This window comes from Sprattus sprattus, assembly GCF_963457725.1.
Source record: "Sprattus sprattus genome assembly, chromosome: 10".
In the NCBI taxonomy this organism is placed as follows: Eukaryota; Metazoa; Chordata; class Actinopteri; order Clupeiformes; family Clupeidae; genus Sprattus; species Sprattus sprattus.
The window spans coordinates 17,524,770-17,545,483 of NC_137908.1; the positions used below are offsets into that span (position 1 = coordinate 17,524,770).

Below are 20,714 nucleotides of genomic sequence, written 5' to 3' on the forward strand. Positions count from 1 at the left end.
TTTTCACTCAGGACCCTTTGGCACCTGATGCACCTCCCGCAAGCCCCTCATTCACCACAGCTAAGTAATGGACATGTTAACACATACTTGATAGGCGGATGGTGAATCCAAATGAATTCAGAAAGATAAAGTTAGACTAACCTAGTGTTAGCCTAGCCTACGTTAATTTGCACGCAGTTTTGAACCGAGCTTTTTTTTTTTTTAAGATTTATCCGCGATTCATACAACATTATGTTTCGTATAATTATGGATCACAAAGATAACATAGTGTCACAAGATTTTAATAATCCTTATCTCATTTTATAAAAGATACACTTCCAAATGTACCTTGAATGGTAACAGGTTCGGTCTCACGAAATCGACTCCAATGTAGATTTTCTACGCCCCGTACCTGTATTGTATCAAAATGATCCATTATCCTCAGAGTAAATTCCTGTATGGACAAGAGTGGAAAAGAACTCTCTCGTCGAAATTCACTTCAGTCACTTCAACCATTCCTCGTTAGCCTGACATTCCATGTCAACTTATTGACACAAGTTGTAACTGTAGTTGTAACTTCGAAATCTCAGACACGCAGTGTACGCTCAGCCCCTCTCCACTCACGTCAATTGAGGAAGTAATGGAACATATTGCACAATCCATTTGTAACTAAACGAGGCACGTCCCAGCAACTTTTAAATTACATCATGGCCAACACGGGTTTCTGTCTGTCTATTTTTTCTCAGAATAATTTCTAAAATCTGAAAACAGATCAAAGAAGAATTCTGAAATAAACTGCTCTAAAACCACAAATACTGGAACAGTATTCCTATACATTTGCACTAACTAAAACACCAACCCGAACCCACTTAAAGAAAATGCATTCAAAGCAGGCATTGGCTTGGGGGCAAGAGTTTAGTGGAATGTGAACATCTGCTGCCCAAGAATGCTGTGAAGAGCAGGACAAGTATTTATGAAAAGGGGGATGTAATTACTGGTTTGCAACTTAACCCAGGACTTAACCCTATATCCCCCGACTCAGGAATATCCCAAGGACCCAACTGGATTGTGATGTGGTGCATATTATGGTTTCAAATAGCATTTGCTTGGCCAATTGTTTTCATACATATATGCAGACAGGCATACACACACACTTCCAGTGTTTTCACCCCATATTTGACGTATTCCTTCCGTATTCCGTGACGTATTCCTTCATATTTGACGTATTCCTTCCTAGTAGTACACAAATGCAAACTTACACACCCATCATTCATAAACACTCAAAGTTAAATATTCACCTGAATGACTCCAAAGGTCATTTAGTGGCGAAGTACAACTTAGTTTGAGACAGGCTTGCACAGAAAGTGATGGATACCCTCAGACACAGTACAGTGCAGGCTCATAGCTCTACCTACTGGTCAGGTGCAGAATGCCAGGTCACGAGTTTTTAAACATCACATGCAGGAAACAAATGGTTGATTGAATAGTTAAACATATAAATGCATGTCAGATGTACAGAATACTGTAAAGATTAAACTAAACTAATAACATGTTTTACAAAGCATTACAAAATTACATTCACGTCTTCAAAGTAGAGCGGGCCAAAATTCCCAGTGAATTACTTGGCAGACTGCGGCAGATTTTTACTTGATGAATTTAGCAAACACACAAGGCTCTCTTTGAACAACATTAAGCAAAGAGAACCCAAAGAGCTGCTCACAGGTGCTTACATTGTCATGTTTGTTAGCCTACATCCTTTTAAAATAGATACATGGGCAGGTGAACAGGTTTTCCTTGTCTGAGGGCTCCCTATATCAAGGAAGCTGATGAAAAAACTAAACTCATTTGTTGAACTAAAAACATTTTTATTCAACAAAACTAATACGAGGTTAAATACAGATCTTCATAAATATGAACCAGTTATTTAAAGACTGTCGAAATACACTGTATTTTGTTAATTTATTTATTTGACCAGAAAACGAAACAACATGCTGAAAAACTTGAAAAACCTTAAGCCGAATGCACAGAAATGAAAGTGAAAGCTGTAGGGTGAATGCTGTAGATTCGTGAACAACAACACTTCTGCCCGACTAGTCTTCCAGTTTTTTTAGAAACCGGTCCCAAAATAAAAATTATACTCTATTATCTATTTGCTTAGGTTGTCAATTCAGCCTCGGTTTGTCAAGGACAATTGGAAGATGGACATCGATGAAGGATTTTATTCCCGTCAGCTGTAAGTGTCTTTCGGTAAAATGTACAGGAAACTCAACAAGCAACCTTCGAAACTGCAACATTTTGAATGTAATGATGTTTTTGCCTGTTTTTGTCTACCTCAGGTACGTTCTTGGACATGATGCGATGCGCCGCATGGGCGAAGCAAACGTTCTTATTGCGGGCATGCGTGGGCTTGGTGTAGAAATTGCCAAGAATGTCATCCTTGCCGGTGTGCGGTCAGTCACAGTTCAAGATGAGAGAGTGGTCGAGTGGTATGATTTGTCATCTCAAGTAAGTGTGAACTATCTCAGATTTGATGTTACTAGAGTGGCCCATATACTGCACTATTCCAGCAGTGCCACTTTAATGGCTTCTTGAATATTCACTAAATAAGGAGGACGAGAGGCTGAGTTTACATTACACTGCCCCACTGAGGGTGGACACGAACAGAAGTGGGGCTAAGCTAAGAAATTAATTGGCACCTATGACAAAGAGCAAAGCAAACATGTACACACTAACATTGAGCATGACACATACAGTTTTACCAGACTCAAAAGTGAAAGATAACTTATAGTCCAGGCAAAGATTTGGAGCCAAACATAGAATTCATTGTAAAAAAAAAAAAATTCAGCATAGATCATTTCTATGAGGTGTCCAGAACAACATACTTAGGCCCAATCCCATTTCTAATCTCCACCCCTACCCTTACCCCTACCCCTTGGCCCTCGCCTTTTCAAACGGAGCCATAACGTAGGGGTAGTCGAAGGGGTTTAAACTCTAGCCCTACGAATTGGGATAGCCCTTCAACACTTACGTACGTCATCAGTACGCTGCATCAGCTGTTACGTTACCGGAGAGCGACAGCTGTCACTCACCAGACATAAACAAACATGGCGCCTGCAGCTGTTATTTACACAATGCAACATTTCATCAAACAAGTTTTAAATCCATGAATTACAAAGAAAATAATTTCATTTGTGTGATGCTTTTCCTGCTGTTTCCGACATTTTTAAAGGGACTCGCGCGATGTTTCTTCTTTAATGATCACGGGTTCGCAATGCATTGGGGGAAATCGGTCTCACCCCTCCGTTTGAAGTGTGCCCTCGGAAAATCTCCGTTTGGAGGGGTGGAAAGCCCTTCCCCTTCCCCTTCCTTTATGTCTTAACGTGAATTGGGACAGCCCTACCCCTCCACGTGAACACGCAAAACGGAGGGGAAGGGGAAAGGCGAAGGGCTAAGGGGTGAAATGGGATTCAGCCTTAAAGTCCTAGATCCAAGATTATCCATGATCATTGTGTAAAGTTTCATTTTGATAGGCGTAAAGAAAAACAATACATTTTTGGGGTGTATTGTTGCCTGGCATTATTAGCACACATCTCAGATTGATGAGAATTTAACATATTTCCTCAACTAGGATTTCTCAGGACTTTTAGTATGTTGTACTGGACACCTCATAGAAATTATCTATGCTGAAAAAAAATATTTTACAATTAGTCTGTCGTAAAACGCGACTTTGCCTGGACTATGAACAGTAATGAGTCATTCACTGAGTCCAACACTGAGGCATGCTGGGAGGCCACACAACAGTCCCACACGGAAACTCCCGCCTGACCCCCAGCACACTACAATATCATTGATTTTTGCATTTTGGAGTGAGGTCAAGTTTAAAATGCATTTAATACTACTAACTATTTTTTAAACTATTTGGCACTGCCTATCTTAAAAAAGACTTCTTCTCTCCTTGCCCACATTCATCTTTACTTTGAATATATTCAATAGCGTCAACAAATGTTGAAATCAAATGTATCACTGAGTGTCATAATTATTCTTATTATATCAATACATTGTATAAAATATTAACACCCTTCCCCCCAGTTTTATTTGAAGGAAACCCACCTGGGTCAAAACCGGGCCGTGAGCTGTCTCAGCAGCTTGTCTCGCCTCAACGGTCATGTGTCAGTGGACGGCCACAGCGGTCCACTTGATGAAAGCCTTCTCAGTAAATTCCAGGTCAGCACATGAAACCCAGCCTACGATGTCCAATTTCATGTTTTCTCCCAGTTTGTCCCAACCTTCTCACATCTTGCCAAGCGCTGGCTACTGTCAGGACAGGAGTGTTCACATTTATGAATTGTTTTGTAATTTACTTGTTATTATTATGTTTTTATGTATCATTCCATCAACCTGCCCAGAGACTACAGGTGGGAAATAGCAATCTGCTACAACCTGGCATAATGCATTTTCTCTTGTACACTTTTCGACAAATTCGGCAAACTGCCATTCACAGTTGCTGTCCATTCAGGTTGTGCACTCAAAATGATTTGATTTTTTCAGAGCTCAAATATCAACAACACTTCGCCAGAATTGCAGACTGCATCTTTAATTTGTTTATTAGATTCTACATAATACAGTCGGGTTAATGTAACATTCACAGTAAAACACGCTGGAGGGAATTAGATATAATTTTTTTTAAATTGCATATTGACTGAATGTATTTTTTGAAAACATGGACCTTAAATCTATGCTTTGCTTTCTAGGTAGTGGTGCTCACAGACTCTTCACTAGATGAACAGAAACGTACTGGAGCATTTTGCCACTCCAACAATATCAAGTTAATCATAGCTGACACTAAAGGACTCTGTGGGTTGGTATTTTAACATTATTTCCGTGATACCACTTAAAGACTATGTATGTCATCAATGTGTGGGATTTAGGGCAATGCACAGTGTTCGACACAGTATTGACACTTGTTTGTGATGTGACATGTTCTAACACCTGACCACATGTTCTAAGAGTAAACTCTGGCTTGAATTTTTGGGATTTATTGCAGACAGTTGTTCTGTGATTTTGGAGAAGAGTTCAGGGTCATAGATTGTGATGGGGAGACCCCTGTCACAGTTATGATTGACTCCATCACAAAGGTGAGACAAATGGCCTGCACTGTTATTATAACAAAGCAATGATCTGTCTTTGTTGCCTTCATTTAAATGGGCACTGAATCCATATGTATGGTGCAAATTAAATACCCTTAAAGCCCTGAATGGTAATTGTACTATCGTAAAGGTGTCAATTATCGGACAGCGTGTGTTATCGGCAAACGCTCACGTTGTCATGTTTACCCATTATTAAACTGAGCATATCGCTTGTTAATCCATTATTAAACTCAGCATTTTGATTGTTTAATATATTGGCCGAGGGTTGACACTGTCCGATAACGACATAGCTACGCTAAGGAGGAGACTTTTGAAACACGATACATTCTACTGATCTAGAATTTTACTGATGAATGAATCTACACTGTGTGGACCACAATAATAATTGTCATATTATTACAAGAGTAGATATTTTGCTAAATGTCTGAAAACATACTGAATTTCGTCACTCAAGGGGAACCCTGGCAAAGTCACATGCACAGACGAGCATAACCTTCGAGATGTCACACATGTCACCTTCTCTGGGGTGCAGGGTATGGAGGAACTGAACACCTGTGGGCCTGTTGATGTTCAGGTGATGGGTGAGTTAAAGAGTTATTGAAATAGCACTTGAAAAACACAGACTAGACAAAAGCAGAAAACATTTTATAAGCCTGATAAAGATGATAGTTGTTATTGTTAGGTGGAAGTTCACTCAAGTTATCAAAGGACTCTGGCAAGAATAGCCACGCTCGACTTAGTTGTTTTGTGTCATCCCAACTGCGCTTTCTGAACTGCAAATCAGTTTTCCACAGGGTTGAACCAGCACAGTTCGACCCTTCTTTCGACCCTTATCACCTCTGAGCTCACCCAAACACAGACTAAGTGGTGTCAGCACCTTATAATCTAAGTTACACACACACAGAAACACAGAAAAGCCATATTCCTGTTTACATAAGCACACGATTCATACAAGGTAATTATTAATACAAGGCACTTGATTAATACATTCTTAGTCATAAACAGAATTTTTCCAAAATGAATGATATCAGCTATGATAAAGATAATAATAAAGGTGAGATACATAGAACATATGAACATAGAACATTCAACAATCTCACTATTTCTCTTTCTCTTTCTCTCTCTCTCTCTCTCAATTCCCATCCACCTACATCTCTGGAAAGAAGGAAAAGCATATATGATAATCAGCTTAATGCTGATTGATTGTAACTTTTTTGTTCAAGGTTTTTATTGTTATTATTATTAAGGACAGGAGTAAAATAGTGCAAGGCAATCTACATGAGGAGGAATTGTGTATGTAAACAGATTTCGGTACTTTTTCCCCACAGCCCATACCCATACCCTCCCCCACCCTCTCCCCTGACAGATCTAACAGTACATACAAACATTACAGACACACACATACTCTTAAACAGACATGAATAGTAACAATACAGAACAATTTTGAAGTAAAGAATCCAAATAAAATCAACATGCAATAAAGAAAATACATGAAATAGAAATGGAAAAAAATTATGAAATTAATTAAATAGATGACAATTTAATTCTATGTTATGTATTTATAGAGCACCAATCACAGTTCAAATTGTCTCAAGGTGCTTTACGGAGCCCAGAGCCTGAACCCCCTAGAGCAAGCAGTTAGGTGACAATGACAAAAAAAACTGCCTTGTAACAGGAATAAACCCAGCTCAAAAGGGGGAACCCCAAGAGGCAGCAATAGGGGGAGCAAGAAGAATTCATACATTCATCAGTCAGGATACAAATATTACTGTACATGTGGCGTATATACCAGATTAATAGTGGATAAGGCAGAGGGTATCAAGCATTCAAAGTATTGGTAATAAAAACCAATGAAAAATTCTGAATGATGGTTGACTGCAGACACTTCTCAGTCAAGGGTGTGTTTGTAACTGAAGGGGGCTGTGGAAATCTCCAAGAGTAGGATCCTACAGAGACGCAAAAGCATCCACATCTGTTTGACTTCTAATGGTTGTCATTGTTTTTCCAGATGATTACTCCTTCAGCATCTGCGACACCTCAGCTTTCTCAGAGTATGAGAAAGGTGGAGTAGCATCAGAAGTGAAGATGTCAGAGACTCTAACATTCGTATGTATTTGCATTTGTGTGTTAGAGTGGTATGTTCCATAATGAGGAATAAAATGGCCGTCACTGATATCATCCTGATTGATCTCATACTTATGTGATTAATATGATCTGAGCGGCTGCTCCCAGTTTAAGTAACCAGCCGATATACCTGTTTGACCCTCCTTCAGAAACCCCTACATGAGGCTCTGGATGAAGCCCTGACTGACCCTGAGATTATGGTACCGACTGACTACGGAAAGCTGGAGAGCCACCAGACTCTGCACGTTGCCTTCCAGGCTCTACATGATTTTGTGAAAAGCACAGGGCATTTACCCAAGCTCAGGTCAAAGGTCAGATACATATCATGTCAAAGTGTTTATAAAACCTGAGGTTTAAATGCAGAGTGAACAACAGTGTCCATTTATGCACCTTTTTCTATTTGAATACCATGCAAATTAATCATTTAATAGGATCTGTTGAATTATTGAAATCATTTGATTACATAAGTGTCTTTTAAGGGCACCATGCCAAATGTTGTGAAACGGGCCCGTTCTGCTGTCTCTAGGTGGATGCTGATATGCTGGTGACCATGACAAGGAAACGGAGCGAGGCCTCCCGACTGGAGGAGTTAGATGAGGCCGTGGTGAGGAAGCTGTCTATGTGTGCCCGCGGTGACCTTGCCCCCGTCAATGCTTTCATTGGAGGACTAGCTGCCCAAGAGGTCATGAAGGTGACACCAGAACAACATCAACCAACATGGCCATAACCTTTGAGACAGTTATTGAAAAACAACCATGTTTTTTTCATACATCGTTGCTCCAGAGAATGTTGAAATTGTGAAAAATATAGATTTTGATGCACACATAAAAATAAAATAAAAACATTAAAATAAGCTTGCCTGAATATATGGTCTTGGCTGCTTAACACCAGACATGTGTTTATGTCAGTGCCTGTTGCCAAATACCACTGTGTGAAAGTAAAGAGATAAATCACTCATTAATGTCTTTGCTCTCTGAGTCATTGCTTTTCCCCATCTGCTTCAGGCCTGCAGTGGGAAATTTACTCCCTTGCATCAGTGGCTGTATTTCGATGCACTGGAGTGTCTCCCTGAGGTAGAGGAGGATGAGGAAGAGGCCCTAACGGAAGACGCATGTGCCCCGGTGAGTTCACACATTCACGGATGTGTGCCCCTTCGCCTGTCTCCTCCGTCTGGATAAACAGCCCGAATTCTCCCATTCCACAGTCCCTGACCCCCTGCCAAACACAACATTTAGTCAAGCCAAGGCTCCATTCCTGCAGATCTGGCGTCCCTGTGTTTTGTTTGGAAGATGTCGACGCTAGTGATCTGTGAAGATCTGGTCGACACTAGTGACCCGTGAATACCCAGCTCTAGTGCCACAGTCATAGATCATTTGTGGAAATCACTGCTGGTGAAAAGCTTTAGATTGTTTGCTGTACAACTCTGTTATTTTGGGAGAGATTATGGTCTGTAGCTTCTGGTGATGATTTATGACGAAAATGTTGTCCTGTTTGTTTACTGTCTCTCAGAAAGGGTGTCGTTATGATGGACAGATCGCTGTGTTTGGGTCAGCCTTCCAGGAGAAGCTGGCCAGACAGAGGTATTTTTTGGTGAGTGTTGTTCCAATAATTCCTCAGTAGAGGGCGCTCTATGACCAGTCTGCTCGGTTGTTCACTGCTGAAGATGGCCAACCTCTGTGAACAGGAAATGCTTGAGGTTTAAAGGCTATTTTGCCTGTAGGGATAGTGAAGTATTGTGTGTGTGTGTGTGTGTGTGTGTGTGTGTGTGTGTGTGTGTGTGTGTGTGTTAGTTTAGGGTTAGTGATGTTGTTACATGCTTATAAGGCACATCTGTGGTTAATTGTAGGATAGGCCAGTGATAAAGATGATTCTTAATCATAAACAGTTAAGTTACTCATTAAGCTCAATAGATAGGAATTCACATATCACACAAATTATATAAAATAATAGAGTCAGAATAGCACAGAATTTTAACAGATATCTTTCCTATGATAGGTTGGCGCTGGTGCCATTGGCTGTGAGCTGTTGAAGAACTTCTCCTTGATTGGCTTGGGAGCTGGAGAGGGTGGGCACATCACTGTGACTGACATGGATTCAATTGAGCGATCAAACCTGAATCGACAATTTTTGTTTAGGTCACAGGACATTGGGGTAAGACGTCCATCCCATCATGATTGTGTGTAAGAGTGGTGTGTGTGAGTGAGATGTGTGTTAGTTGTGTTGTGTTTCTTAACATTTGATTCTGCGTCATTGTTATCGGGCTATACATAAAGGTGCAGTCCTTGATTCTAGTCCAATATAAGGAGGGGGGGGGGATCAGAATCATGGCAGATGGATTCATGCACGTATCAGGATGAGCATGCTAGCATACATGTTGTAAATGGGCACAATACATACAAACATAACATGGTAACTAATGATACATACAACATTGATAGTAGAAGAAAGTCTAGACTAGGAGGCGAAGAGGGCGTGGTTAAGGCATGGATTGTGATTAAGCACTGTGTCTATGACCCAAGCAATGCCTATGAGGCCTAATGTTATTTACTATAAAACCACAGAAACTAAGCTGAGATCACAAACACATTTTAGCAGATCATCAGCATTTGTGAAATTTTTGCCACCTCGGAAAGAGTGTGTACAAACACTCAGGTGATCTGATATTATGGTGTAGAAGCTGAGAGCAGCTCACAGATTAAATATTCAATAAATATGGAACTTTGCCTGAAGTAACAGTGGAATAAGACGAATGGTAAACACACACAGGCAAAAACAAAACAATCAAATAACCTATTACCTACAGGACAACATTTCAGTAGAGTATGGAATGCAGAGGTGAGTGATGAATTAGACAAGTGATATCCATCCCGACCCACTCTGTCTTGGAATCTAAACTGAGCATCAGGTAAAAGACACCTCACCACCCTTTTAGGTGTTAGAGCACACATTACACCTCCTGCCTGGGGGCTCTAAAGGCCTGACCTGGGTAAGTGGGCCCGGTCACAGGTCACCGGCCGTGGACAGTCCTGGGGTCAGGGGTCACTGCTCCTGCTGTCTCCTGTTACAAGTCGCCACTGTTGCACTGAGCTCTGTGTGGGCGGCTGACCTTCTGACTGGCCACCAGCTTTTACTGCTGCCAAGGTGGCCGTCAGCAGCCAGGGATGGACGCGTGAATAAGGCTGCCCACTGATGACAACCCTTCCTGGTCTCATTACGCACTAATGACATAATGGTTAAATGTGTTGAAGTATTCAGAGGATGCTTGGCAACGTCAGCTTGCTCGTGTTCTCGGCAGCCCTCCTGACAACAAGCACATTAAGGCTATTAGAAGGGCACTTAACTGCTGTTGCATAACACTTAGGGAACACCACCTGAAGAAGGATATGTTCTGGAATAATGTTTTCTGGTAAACATGGTAATCTTCTGCTGGGTTCTGAAACCGTGTGTGGAGGCAGAGATTAGATTAGAAACCTAACAGTATTTACACTTCCTCTCATGAAATAACATCTGCTCCCCCAACAGTAAACCTCTGTTTCCCTTTTCGCAAAGCCATATTCCTGTTTTCATTTCCTTCTTCCCCTCTTTCTTCCTTCTTCTTACATTTTCCCTTTCCTGGTCTCTTTCCTCTCTTCCTGCTGTCGTGTTGTCAGAGGCAAAAGGCTGAGGTGGCGGCGCAGGCGGCACGTGAGATGAACCCCACGCTGAACATCACGGCTCACCAGAACCGGCTGGGCCCAGAGAGCGAGGGGGTGTACGGGTTGAGCTTCTTCAGGGGGCTAGATGGAGTAGCCGCAGCCCTGGATAATGTTGATGCAAGTGAGTGAACACCATGTATCTATATAGCCTACTACCAGCAGTTCATATATACACTGCCAATGTCGTCACTCTCTCTTGGTCACACCCGGAACACACCTCTAAAGATAAAGATGCTTATTTCTCTCATTTCTGAGCTGTTGTTTCGGCTCCAGCTTGGGTCATTCAGTCACACACATACACCAACTGACTTGTGAATGACTTGGTTTCATCTCTGGCACTCTGAACACAATTTAACAGTGTTGGGTGGAATAATCTATGGTTCACTGTCATGTTCTGTGTTCAGGAGTCTACCTGGACCAGCTCTGTGTGCTGCACCAGAAACCCATGCTAGAAGGAGGCACGCTGGGCACCAAAGGCTCAACAGTTGTTGTGGTTCCCCACCTCACTCAGTCCTATGGCCCTGCGACAGCCACGGGCACTGCCATCCCTCTCTGCACCCTCAAGAACTTCCCACACCGCATAGAGCATACCTTACAGGTACGGCACGTAGGTGGCATCATCATGATGCTAGTCTTATTGATGCACAACTCTGATATTGTAGTGTCTTCATGGTGTGGTACTGTAGACTTCTTCTGTGTAGAGACAAGGTCTGGTAGGTATCACAAGAAAGCATGTTGAGGTCTTGAGGTTTGTTGAGGTTTTTTGATGGCTGTCTTGCAGTGGGCCAGAGACCAGTTTGAAGGCATTTTCAAGCACTCTGCAGAGAGCGTGAACCAGTACCTGAGGTGAGATCTGCAAATATCACAGCGTGCTCATGCCTTCTTCATGCATGCATCAAATGTGGAATTTGTTTTAAGTGGTAAAACATATCACTGTGTAAGCACACACACATACCTGTACACCACACACATAGTGTTTACTTTCAACTTTCAACTTCACACACACTTGCACACACACTTACATTTAGACACACGCACACACACACATTCGGATATATACCACCACATCCTGTAGCGCCAAGAGCAGTTTGTTATAACAAGTTCCTCATGTCCAGTCTGAAGGAATGTGTTACTAGCCAGGCCGCCAACTTCGCCTCCACTTCCTGCCCCAGGCCCCCTCAGCACACAGGGGTCTGCTGGGGAGTCTGCTCGTGAGACACGTTTGGGTGCGTGTTTATGGAGGAGCCCTCAGCCTCCGCCACGCTCTGCCAGGAAGTCAGGGAGTGTGTGTGTAGCAGACAGATACCAGTCACGTTGCCCGTGTCTTGTCACCGCCACAGCTCAAGTACTTCCTGTCCAGCAGCTGCTGGGCGACCTCTGCACCTTATCAAAGAGCCCCATACACACACACACACACACACACACACACACACACACACACACACACCGCCTCACACACACTTCCCTCCTCATCCCCCAGGGTTCATCAGCTCATCACCGCAGAAGCCCTAACGGTTTTCTGTCTGGAGGTCTGGAGGTTGGCAGGAAGAAAAAGCTTATGCCTGACTGGCATGAGCTGAATATTGTACAAGTAGCCTTCAATGTTTCTCTTAGAGACTAGCCATTACGTTAAAAAGTAAAAAGTAACAGTAACAAGTTTTGGTTAAAAAGTAACAGTAACCAATTTTGGTCTAAAACTAGCGAGCTAACTACTTTAAGGGCATACAAAACCTTGCAAACACCACCAATAGGCAATGCCGTGCTGTGAAAGCTTTTCTTTTAATTTTCCAGCATGGAACACAGAACTATATAGTGCCTGCCGTGTATTTATCTTTCCTTCACATGACCATATACCATTAAAATGAAGATGATACTAAAACTACCTTGAAAAGTGGCAAATTGTTGCATAATGTTTCTTTAAGCAGTGGTCTTAATGCACAGGTGGAGAATTTTGTCTCTATTTATCTCCATTTGGCAGTTTGGTAGTTCCCTTAACATACTACTCTTTGTTGCTGTGTTTAGTGTCCAGTGATTAAGAAAGAAAGAATCTTATTTCTGTCTAGAGGCGGACAGCTTTACCATTGGTAATATCTGAGATATTAAAGACCAGAGCAGTCTGCTGTAGACTAGCATGGTGTTTTATCAGTGTATGGGGGTCTGGACAGTTTCATTAATGTGAAGGTCATCTACCAAGCCGGAAAATAATTTTTAAAGCCAAAATTATTTTTGGCTCTGACTTGCTCTCAGTCCCTCTCTGGCACTTATGTTGTAATGATGTCATCTTTACTCCGCAGTGATGACAGCTTCCTGTCACGCTTGAAGGAGCGCAACGAGGTAGAAGCCCTGGAAGTACTGGAGGTCGTCAGTGCCAGCATGGGTGACATCCGACCCCGGAGCTGGGAGGACTGTGTCCGTTGGGCCCGACTGCGCTGGGAGACTCTCTACAACCATGACATCAGGCAGCTGCTCCACTGTTTCCCTCCCAATGCGGTAAAACAAAACAGTGAAACACCTCTGATTCAACTCACTGATGAACATGTTCACCATGATTGTTTGTCTCTAAGGAGGTCCCTTTTCATCAAAAGATGTTGGCTGAAAATAATGTACCATATGTAGATAAAACAAGCCTGTGTACCTGTGTACCTGTCCTGTGCATACATCGCTTGAATTGATTCTGCGTTTGCGCTCAGGTTGAGTAGCATACTGGCAACTAGGTGGCGATATTGTCTATGATCTGTGGTGTTGGCTGCCCTATACTGTGATCAGTGATCACTAACAGTACAGAGCCTATGCCAACAGTTAAGGATGAAACAGTGGTAGATCCAAGGCCAGTGAATAAGATCATTAATTCCCGACCAGGTCTTATTTTACAGTCACATCACAGCAATCGCTTTGAAACTGTACATTTCTAGGCAGATTTAATCAAGGCTCTCAGAGGTGTCCATCTTCCTGAACTGAGAAGCATCGTATTTAGACTTCTGGCAAGTAGATCAGTTGAGGCAGTAGTGTTTTAATGCAACTCGTATCTGTGCTTGCTTTGGCCCTGTTGTTTGAGAATGTGAGCCAAAGCTCCCCAATCATTCTACTGCAAACACTGTGATGCCTGTCAAAACATGTCCCTGCTTTACATCTACAGCCAGACTGTTTGCAGAAGCCACCAGGAGATGCACAGATTTAGGGCACACCACTAAGTTACCGCAGGGTTAGGTTTATATAGGGGAGCATTGAGCTGACATGGACTGTATGTCTAAATGTATGTCTGTTTGTAGCAGATGTATCATTACGTTGTGACTCAAACATATCTAGTCCCATGACTTTGCCATATTTGAGCTTTTATATGGATGTAGGGTTGCGTTGCACTGCACATTATTTAGACTCGTTGTCCCACATCCTGCAGAGTACGATAATGTCCTACAGTTTGATTGGTCATTTTTTATTGTCAGAAATAAGAACACATGGATGTGTTCTTTTATTCGCCTGGCACATGAGCCGTCACATTGCGAGTTCATCACATTCATGGGCCTTGAACACATCCAATTAATTTGGTGTAGTGATTAGACTGTGTAAGTCAACAGACACAGTTTGTACAGGCCTAATGAGAGTGGTGTTTATATTGACACTACCACTGGTGTGATGGATTTGGGGACGATCGAACTTTGCTTACTCAAACTTTTGGGACCTGCCCTTTGTTTAAATTAATCATTTGGATTGAGCATCTCATTAATTGTGTGTACAGTGCTCCTTGCCTGCATATACCAGTACCTCTCTATACCACATGCTGTAAGCATCTATACATATAAGTGGAGCTGCCTGTGCTCTGGTTCGATTCCTGACTTCCCTCGGTTAGTGTCTGTGTAAAGGTCATGTACGTACATGTTGTTGGTATCATTCACGTCAGTGTGGTAGTCTCCTTTGTCAGTTGGGTTTCTGAGGAAGTATGAGGAAGCATGTGTCAACCCTCAATACCTCTCTCACACCACGGCGCTGTCATTCCTGTGTGACCTCTCCAGCTTTTGCTTGACGTGTTGGCTCATGTCAGCTCAGTGTTGGTTGGATCAACACTAATGTAGGTCTACTGGTAATTACCATTCACACGTGGCAAGTGGCAAAGCTTACTCATTGTATTCACTTGAGTATTCAGTGCAGTACGGTAACCTAGGGTCTCACTACTTCCCTGTTACTCTGTTTTATGATGTACTGACTCTGGATCAGAGGTCAGGTGATGTCGCTGTGCTCTGGGGACGGAGGCGTTCAGATAGTGCTGAAGACACTGAGCCAGACAGCCAGGCTCAGACTTGGGGGGAAAACAGATGACTCCAGGTCTTTTCAGACAGTGTGTTGAAATGCTGGGCTTTGTCGGGTGGCTTGTGGTCGCTTGTCTGTCTCTGGTCTTTTGTTGAGAATATGAAGACCACAGACAACAGACACAAGCCACATGTTAGTCATTAAGAACTGCTATTCCACACGTTTTAATTATGTAGGACCAGAATATAGACGACATTTCTCTGAAATAATTCAATTATATGTTTGATATTATGTTCCAGTTACTTTAAGAGCACAGAGCTGTGACTTAATTACAGTCCCTTAATGGCGAGATATTTCTCCTCAACACCATGGGTCTTGATGCCCTTTAGAGCAGTTATCACTTTCTCATCCTGTCGTACAGGCACACTGTATGGGCACTAATGAGGTTAAACATGTTAGGAGACACCCTCATAGACTGAGAGACATTCTGATACGACCCTCAGGCTTGAATAGGCTTTAAGATAAGCAGGCACTGAAAAGAATTGAAAACAGCCTACTAGATTGCCCCATTGGGCTGGGGGCTGAGGGTGAGATGGGGGCAGAGATGGCCCTGCCCTGATAAAGACTCTTCTCACCGTGGGACTTATGGGGGGTAAGCGCTTGTGTTTGTGGGACTGTCCTCCCAGATCAAAGGCCCCATAACTGTGGCTCCTGACAGGTCATAGCCCCCTCTCTGTTCTTTTATCAGAGAGCAAACTGTAGCGAAAGCACACCTGATAGGTACATTAACTGGCCAGGCCAAATGGCCCAGTGGGACAGAGCCTCTCATGTATGTGTTTATTGCCTCATTATGGCCTCTCAATGGCAGACACAGACATGGATCTGGTTTGGTCGTCTACTTGGAGCTGTCATTCAATGGGCAAACTTGTGTTAACGCTTTCTTCATTACATCTACCCTATAGATTGTTTTAAAGTGTTTAGTTTGCCAAAAAACTTCTAAAGATGAACAGTGCATTCAGTGACTCACTTTCTGTGGTTCTGTCCCTCTAGCAACATTATAATATGCATTCAGAGGGGGACTAGTCTTTCACTCCTTGTCATAAATCTTTTAACAGCTGTCAGATTTTGGCTTTTGGCTGTCATTACTCATTGATATATCGCTCTCCCTCACTCACTCTCTACTTCTCTCTTTTTAGCTGTCTGTTTTTCACCTTCTCTCTCCTTTGCCTTCTCAGCTGACCAGCTCGGGGGTGCCATTCTGGATGGGTGCTAAGAGATGTCCTCATCCCCTGACCTTTGACCCTGAGTGTGTAAGTATCTACACCTTGACGGCCACAGTGCTGAATGTTTTCCCCTGAGGCACGTGAACGGCAGCATCTCACCTGATAAGCCCCTGACAGACATTCTTACATTCTTTCTCCTGTTGTGTATTGCGTTTCGTTGACCCCTTATCTGCAGGTACAAATTGCCTGCCATAGATTACACCAAAGTGAGAAAAATCAGGTCACAGATATATTCCCTCCACACACACACACACACACACACACACTAACACACATGTGTAGCACACACACATATACATGCACACACATGCACACACACCATCACACACACTAACACACATGCACACATTAACACAAACACACATGTGCACAAACCCTCTCCCTGCAGGAACCGATTGTAAGATAAGTTGAGGCTTGTAGTTATGTCAACATTATGCACACATGGATTCCTTACAAATCATATGTTTGATACAGCAGGAGGGAGGAAAGAATTTATTTAATGACAAACCACTCATAGTAAAAGTTAACAAACTATGTCCTTAGTCTTTTCCTCTTTCCCTTGCTCTCCTGGTCTCAACCTCTCCCTCCATCTACTCTGTCTCTTCCTTTCTCGCTCTCTCTCTCTCTCTCTATCTCTCTCTCTCTCTCTTTCTGCTGCTGTCTCCCCTTCTTCCTTTCCCACCTCTCCTCCCCTGGCTCCTTTTCCTTCTTTCTTAATTCCCAGCCAGCAGGCTTGGCACACAGTAGGCCGAAGATTAAAGGCTTCAGACCCCATCCCATTAAATGCACTCAGATTTCCCCAACATGTCCTTTACTGCTCTTTGTTCCCCTGGCTTACCAAGAGATATCAGTTGACGAGGAAGGCTGTTAATTTCTCTAATGCACAAGCTGTGAGGCTGTGTGTGTGTGTGTGTGTGTGTGTGTGTGTGTGTGTGTGTGTGTGTGTGTGTGTGTGTGTGTGTGTGTGTGTGTGTGTGTGTGTGTGTGTGTGTGTGTGTGTGTGTGTGTGTGTGTGTTGGGTCGGGTGTGAATGCAGCTTTCCTGTTCTGTGAGAGGTGAATCAGAGAGAGAAAGCGAGGTGAGCAATTTCCACGCTTTCTCTCCCTGGTTTCCTGTAGAGTAGACCATGCCAAGAGAGCTCACAACTAACACGATGCCGTTATGCTTCTATTACAGATGTTCACGCTTTCCATTGGACCCACACCCCATCCCCATACACACACTCACCCACAGCACACACACGTGCACACACACACACACACACACACACACACACACACACACACACACACACACACACACACACACACACACACACACACAAAAAAACACACACACACAAACAAAAAAACACACACACACACACACACACACACACAAAAACACACACATGCACACACACACACACACTCACCCACAGCACACACACACACACACACACACACACACACACACACACACACACACACAAAACACACACACACAGACACACACACATACACCGCACACAGACACACACAGACACACACACACACACACAAACACACACATACACACACACACAAAAAACACACACATACACACACACACACACACACACACACACACACACACACACACACACACACACACACACACTCACACACAAACACACACACAGACACACAAACCTTAACCTCTTTAACAATCAACAGGAAATGTGCTCTTTGCATTCAGCCCCCTCATATATGTCTTCTTTCATTGGCATGCTGTTTTCACTTGCGTCTCTGTTTAAGGTAATTATTTACGTTAGGCCTGCTTTGGTTTGGGCTGGGAGGCGAGGGCTTGATGAGCTGAGGCTGGTCTTGTGTATGTATAGATATATGTATGTATGTGAACGAATGTATAGAAGGAAGACCTTGAGCTCTGGGTGCCTTCCTCTCTCAGACCACCCATATGGATTTCGTGGTGGCTGCTGCCAACCTCTACGGCCAGACGTACGGCATCAAAGGCATCTGCGACCGTGCCAGCGTCAGAGCCTTGCTGGAAGGGGTTCATGTGCCAGTGTTTGCCCCTAAGTCCTCAGTGAAGATCCACGTGAGCGATGAAGAGATGGAGAGAGACGAAGGGAAGGACGTGGGTAAGTGGACACAGATGTCTCAGAGTGGGATGGAGGACAGATGAAATTAGGTGCCACTGATGTGGGGAGCAAGTCTGTGTCTTTTGTTCTCTCTCTTCACCCAAATAATGGCCTGGGGTCTAAGCTCTTTGTAAATGCAGTAATGTCTGTCTGTCTGTCTCTGTCTGTTTGCCTGTGGCTCTCTCTTTAATGGAACAGTCTTTTTTTGTTTCAAAATTTCATACATTTGCTTATTAATTTGTTGGTCAGCTTCCCTGTGTCTCAAAGCCCAGTCGTCTATCTCTATGTCTCAATTTGTCTCAGTGTATTTCTGCCCTTCTCCCGCATATGGGGAGTTCTCCTTGTGTAGAATGTTACCATCCTCTCGGTGGAACTGGGTGTGTTGGAGGCAGAGTGTCTGCAGCGTTGTACTTTTGTTCCAAGCAAAAGCCCTCATGTGCAAATAGAACCTGCATGGGGCCTGAGGCAGGAAGCCTCTGCAGTGAGACGCCTCACGCGTGGAGACTTCTCCTGCGAGGTTGAGCTTTGAAGGAGCCTTTACTGAAGTGCTCTTGCATGTCTCTTTCTCTCTCCCCCCCCCCCCCCCTCACCAGACACAGCACGACTGGAGGCGCTGAAGGCTGAGCTGGCCTCCACCAGGCCCGACTGCCAGGCTATGAGGATGCACCCACTGGAGTTTGAGAAGGTACTGGGCCCCGGTCATAAAAGGGAGAGACCCCCATCCAGTCACTGACCATGGGTCACTGATAGAGCTGGGCCGTTATGAGGGCATGGTGGGGGGGTGACCTCCATTTGTGACCCTCAGTCTTAGCCCTCACTAATGGGCCCCGATGAGGAACAGTGGGGCTCTGTGCTCTGACAGGATGTGTGCAACAGCGGTGGTTATGTCCGAAGCCATGGCCTGCAGAGACAGACAGACAAAAAAAGGGAGAGAGAAGTGGAGAGAGAGGGAGAGAGAGAAAAAATGAGACTTGGGGGCACTTTTTTGTGAAGATGTCTTTGTGCGTTTTTGGTGGCCGAGACAGTTTGCCCTCAAGTCATAAGCTGTAGCACTCCAATGACGCAATGGCACTTTGAACTGGCTCTCAGTCACACACACATCCTGTCAGTGACCCCAGGCCATACTCACAGAAGAATCTCAATGATTCTGTCTCTCTGTATGTCTCCTCTCTGTCTCATATTGATATGAATGGTTCCCTCAGTTAGAAAGCTGCTTCTCACTGCTCCTCAGTGTCCTACATCTACATCTGTAAGCAGATCACATACAAATCAAACTGGGTAGCCAAGCTAATTCCACAAAGCAGCACAGTCTGTCTGGTCATGGGATTTGGGATTGCCATTATGTGGCTTTAGTGTGGGTTTTACACATGCTAAAATCTTTGCCCTTACTACTGTGTTTGGAACAGTAATTATAGGCTATACAGTTGGTACGATTTCATATTGGATGTTCTTTTTCTCATATAGTTTCAGGACATTTTAGGACCATGCAGGAGATTTTGACGGTATGAAGTGTGTACAAGTGAATGAGCTTTTCCATTTTCCTTACACCCACATGCATACACGCACACACACACACAAACATGTGCACACATACACACACGGCACATATACATTTATATAAGCACATGCATGCACATGGTCCTTGCAGTGGTGTGTGTGTGTGTGTGTCTAAGTGCATGTGGGCGTACGTTTGCATGCTTATGTGTAATTGCGTTTGTGTGTTTTTTTTGGCATTCCGGTGGCATCGGGTTGCCAGATTATACTACCTCATGTTCCCTCCAGCCACCACCTCAGCCTCCACAGCCTTTGTGGAGCCGCCATGCCTGAAGCTGTGATCGGGTTGCCCACGCCGAGCACCTACACCCCCCACTCTCCATCCTTCTCCTGCTACTCCACCTCCTTGTTCACCTCCCCCCTCTGCCCACATGGCGTTTGAGGGGTCTGTAAGCCACACAAGGCTATCAGGGGGAAGCTGCACCCTCACCCCTCAGCCCCCCATCAGTCTTCATCTCCTAAGGCTGTGGAGTCGCCCCGCCATCTTCATATCTGTGATGCTTGGCTGTGGGCCAGGTTCATATTTCCTCTCTAAACAATCTCTCACTGATAAGGAAGCCTTTCCTAT

General features: G+C 43.8%; 1 protein-coding gene across 1 annotated transcript in view; it reads left to right on the forward strand.

The window, feature by feature from the left end:
• Positions 1–2,177: 2,177 nt before the first annotated feature.
• The window catches only part of uba7 (ubiquitin-like modifier activating enzyme 7), a gene marked incomplete at both ends in the record, with an annotated part of 47,670 nt that continues 29,133 nt past the window's right edge, over positions 2,178–20,714 (forward strand). The window contains 19 exons of the mRNA XM_080845584.1: positions 2,178–2,212; positions 2,316–2,484; positions 4,069–4,203; positions 4,731–4,841; positions 5,028–5,114; positions 5,581–5,707; positions 7,135–7,232; positions 7,400–7,561; positions 7,777–7,941; positions 8,255–8,371; positions 8,760–8,840; positions 9,246–9,401; positions 10,901–11,066; positions 11,350–11,543; positions 11,727–11,791; positions 13,240–13,435; positions 16,426–16,500; positions 18,400–18,592; positions 19,186–19,277. Coding sequence (XP_080701710.1) covers positions 2,178–2,212; positions 2,316–2,484; positions 4,069–4,203; positions 4,731–4,841; positions 5,028–5,114; positions 5,581–5,707; positions 7,135–7,232; positions 7,400–7,561; positions 7,777–7,941; positions 8,255–8,371; positions 8,760–8,840; positions 9,246–9,401; positions 10,901–11,066; positions 11,350–11,543; positions 11,727–11,791; positions 13,240–13,435; positions 16,426–16,500; positions 18,400–18,592; positions 19,186–19,277 — 2,424 coding nt within the window. The remainder of the gene's footprint in view (positions 2,213–2,315; positions 2,485–4,068; positions 4,204–4,730; positions 4,842–5,027; positions 5,115–5,580; positions 5,708–7,134; positions 7,233–7,399; positions 7,562–7,776; positions 7,942–8,254; positions 8,372–8,759; positions 8,841–9,245; positions 9,402–10,900; positions 11,067–11,349; positions 11,544–11,726; positions 11,792–13,239; positions 13,436–16,425; positions 16,501–18,399; positions 18,593–19,185; positions 19,278–20,714) is intronic.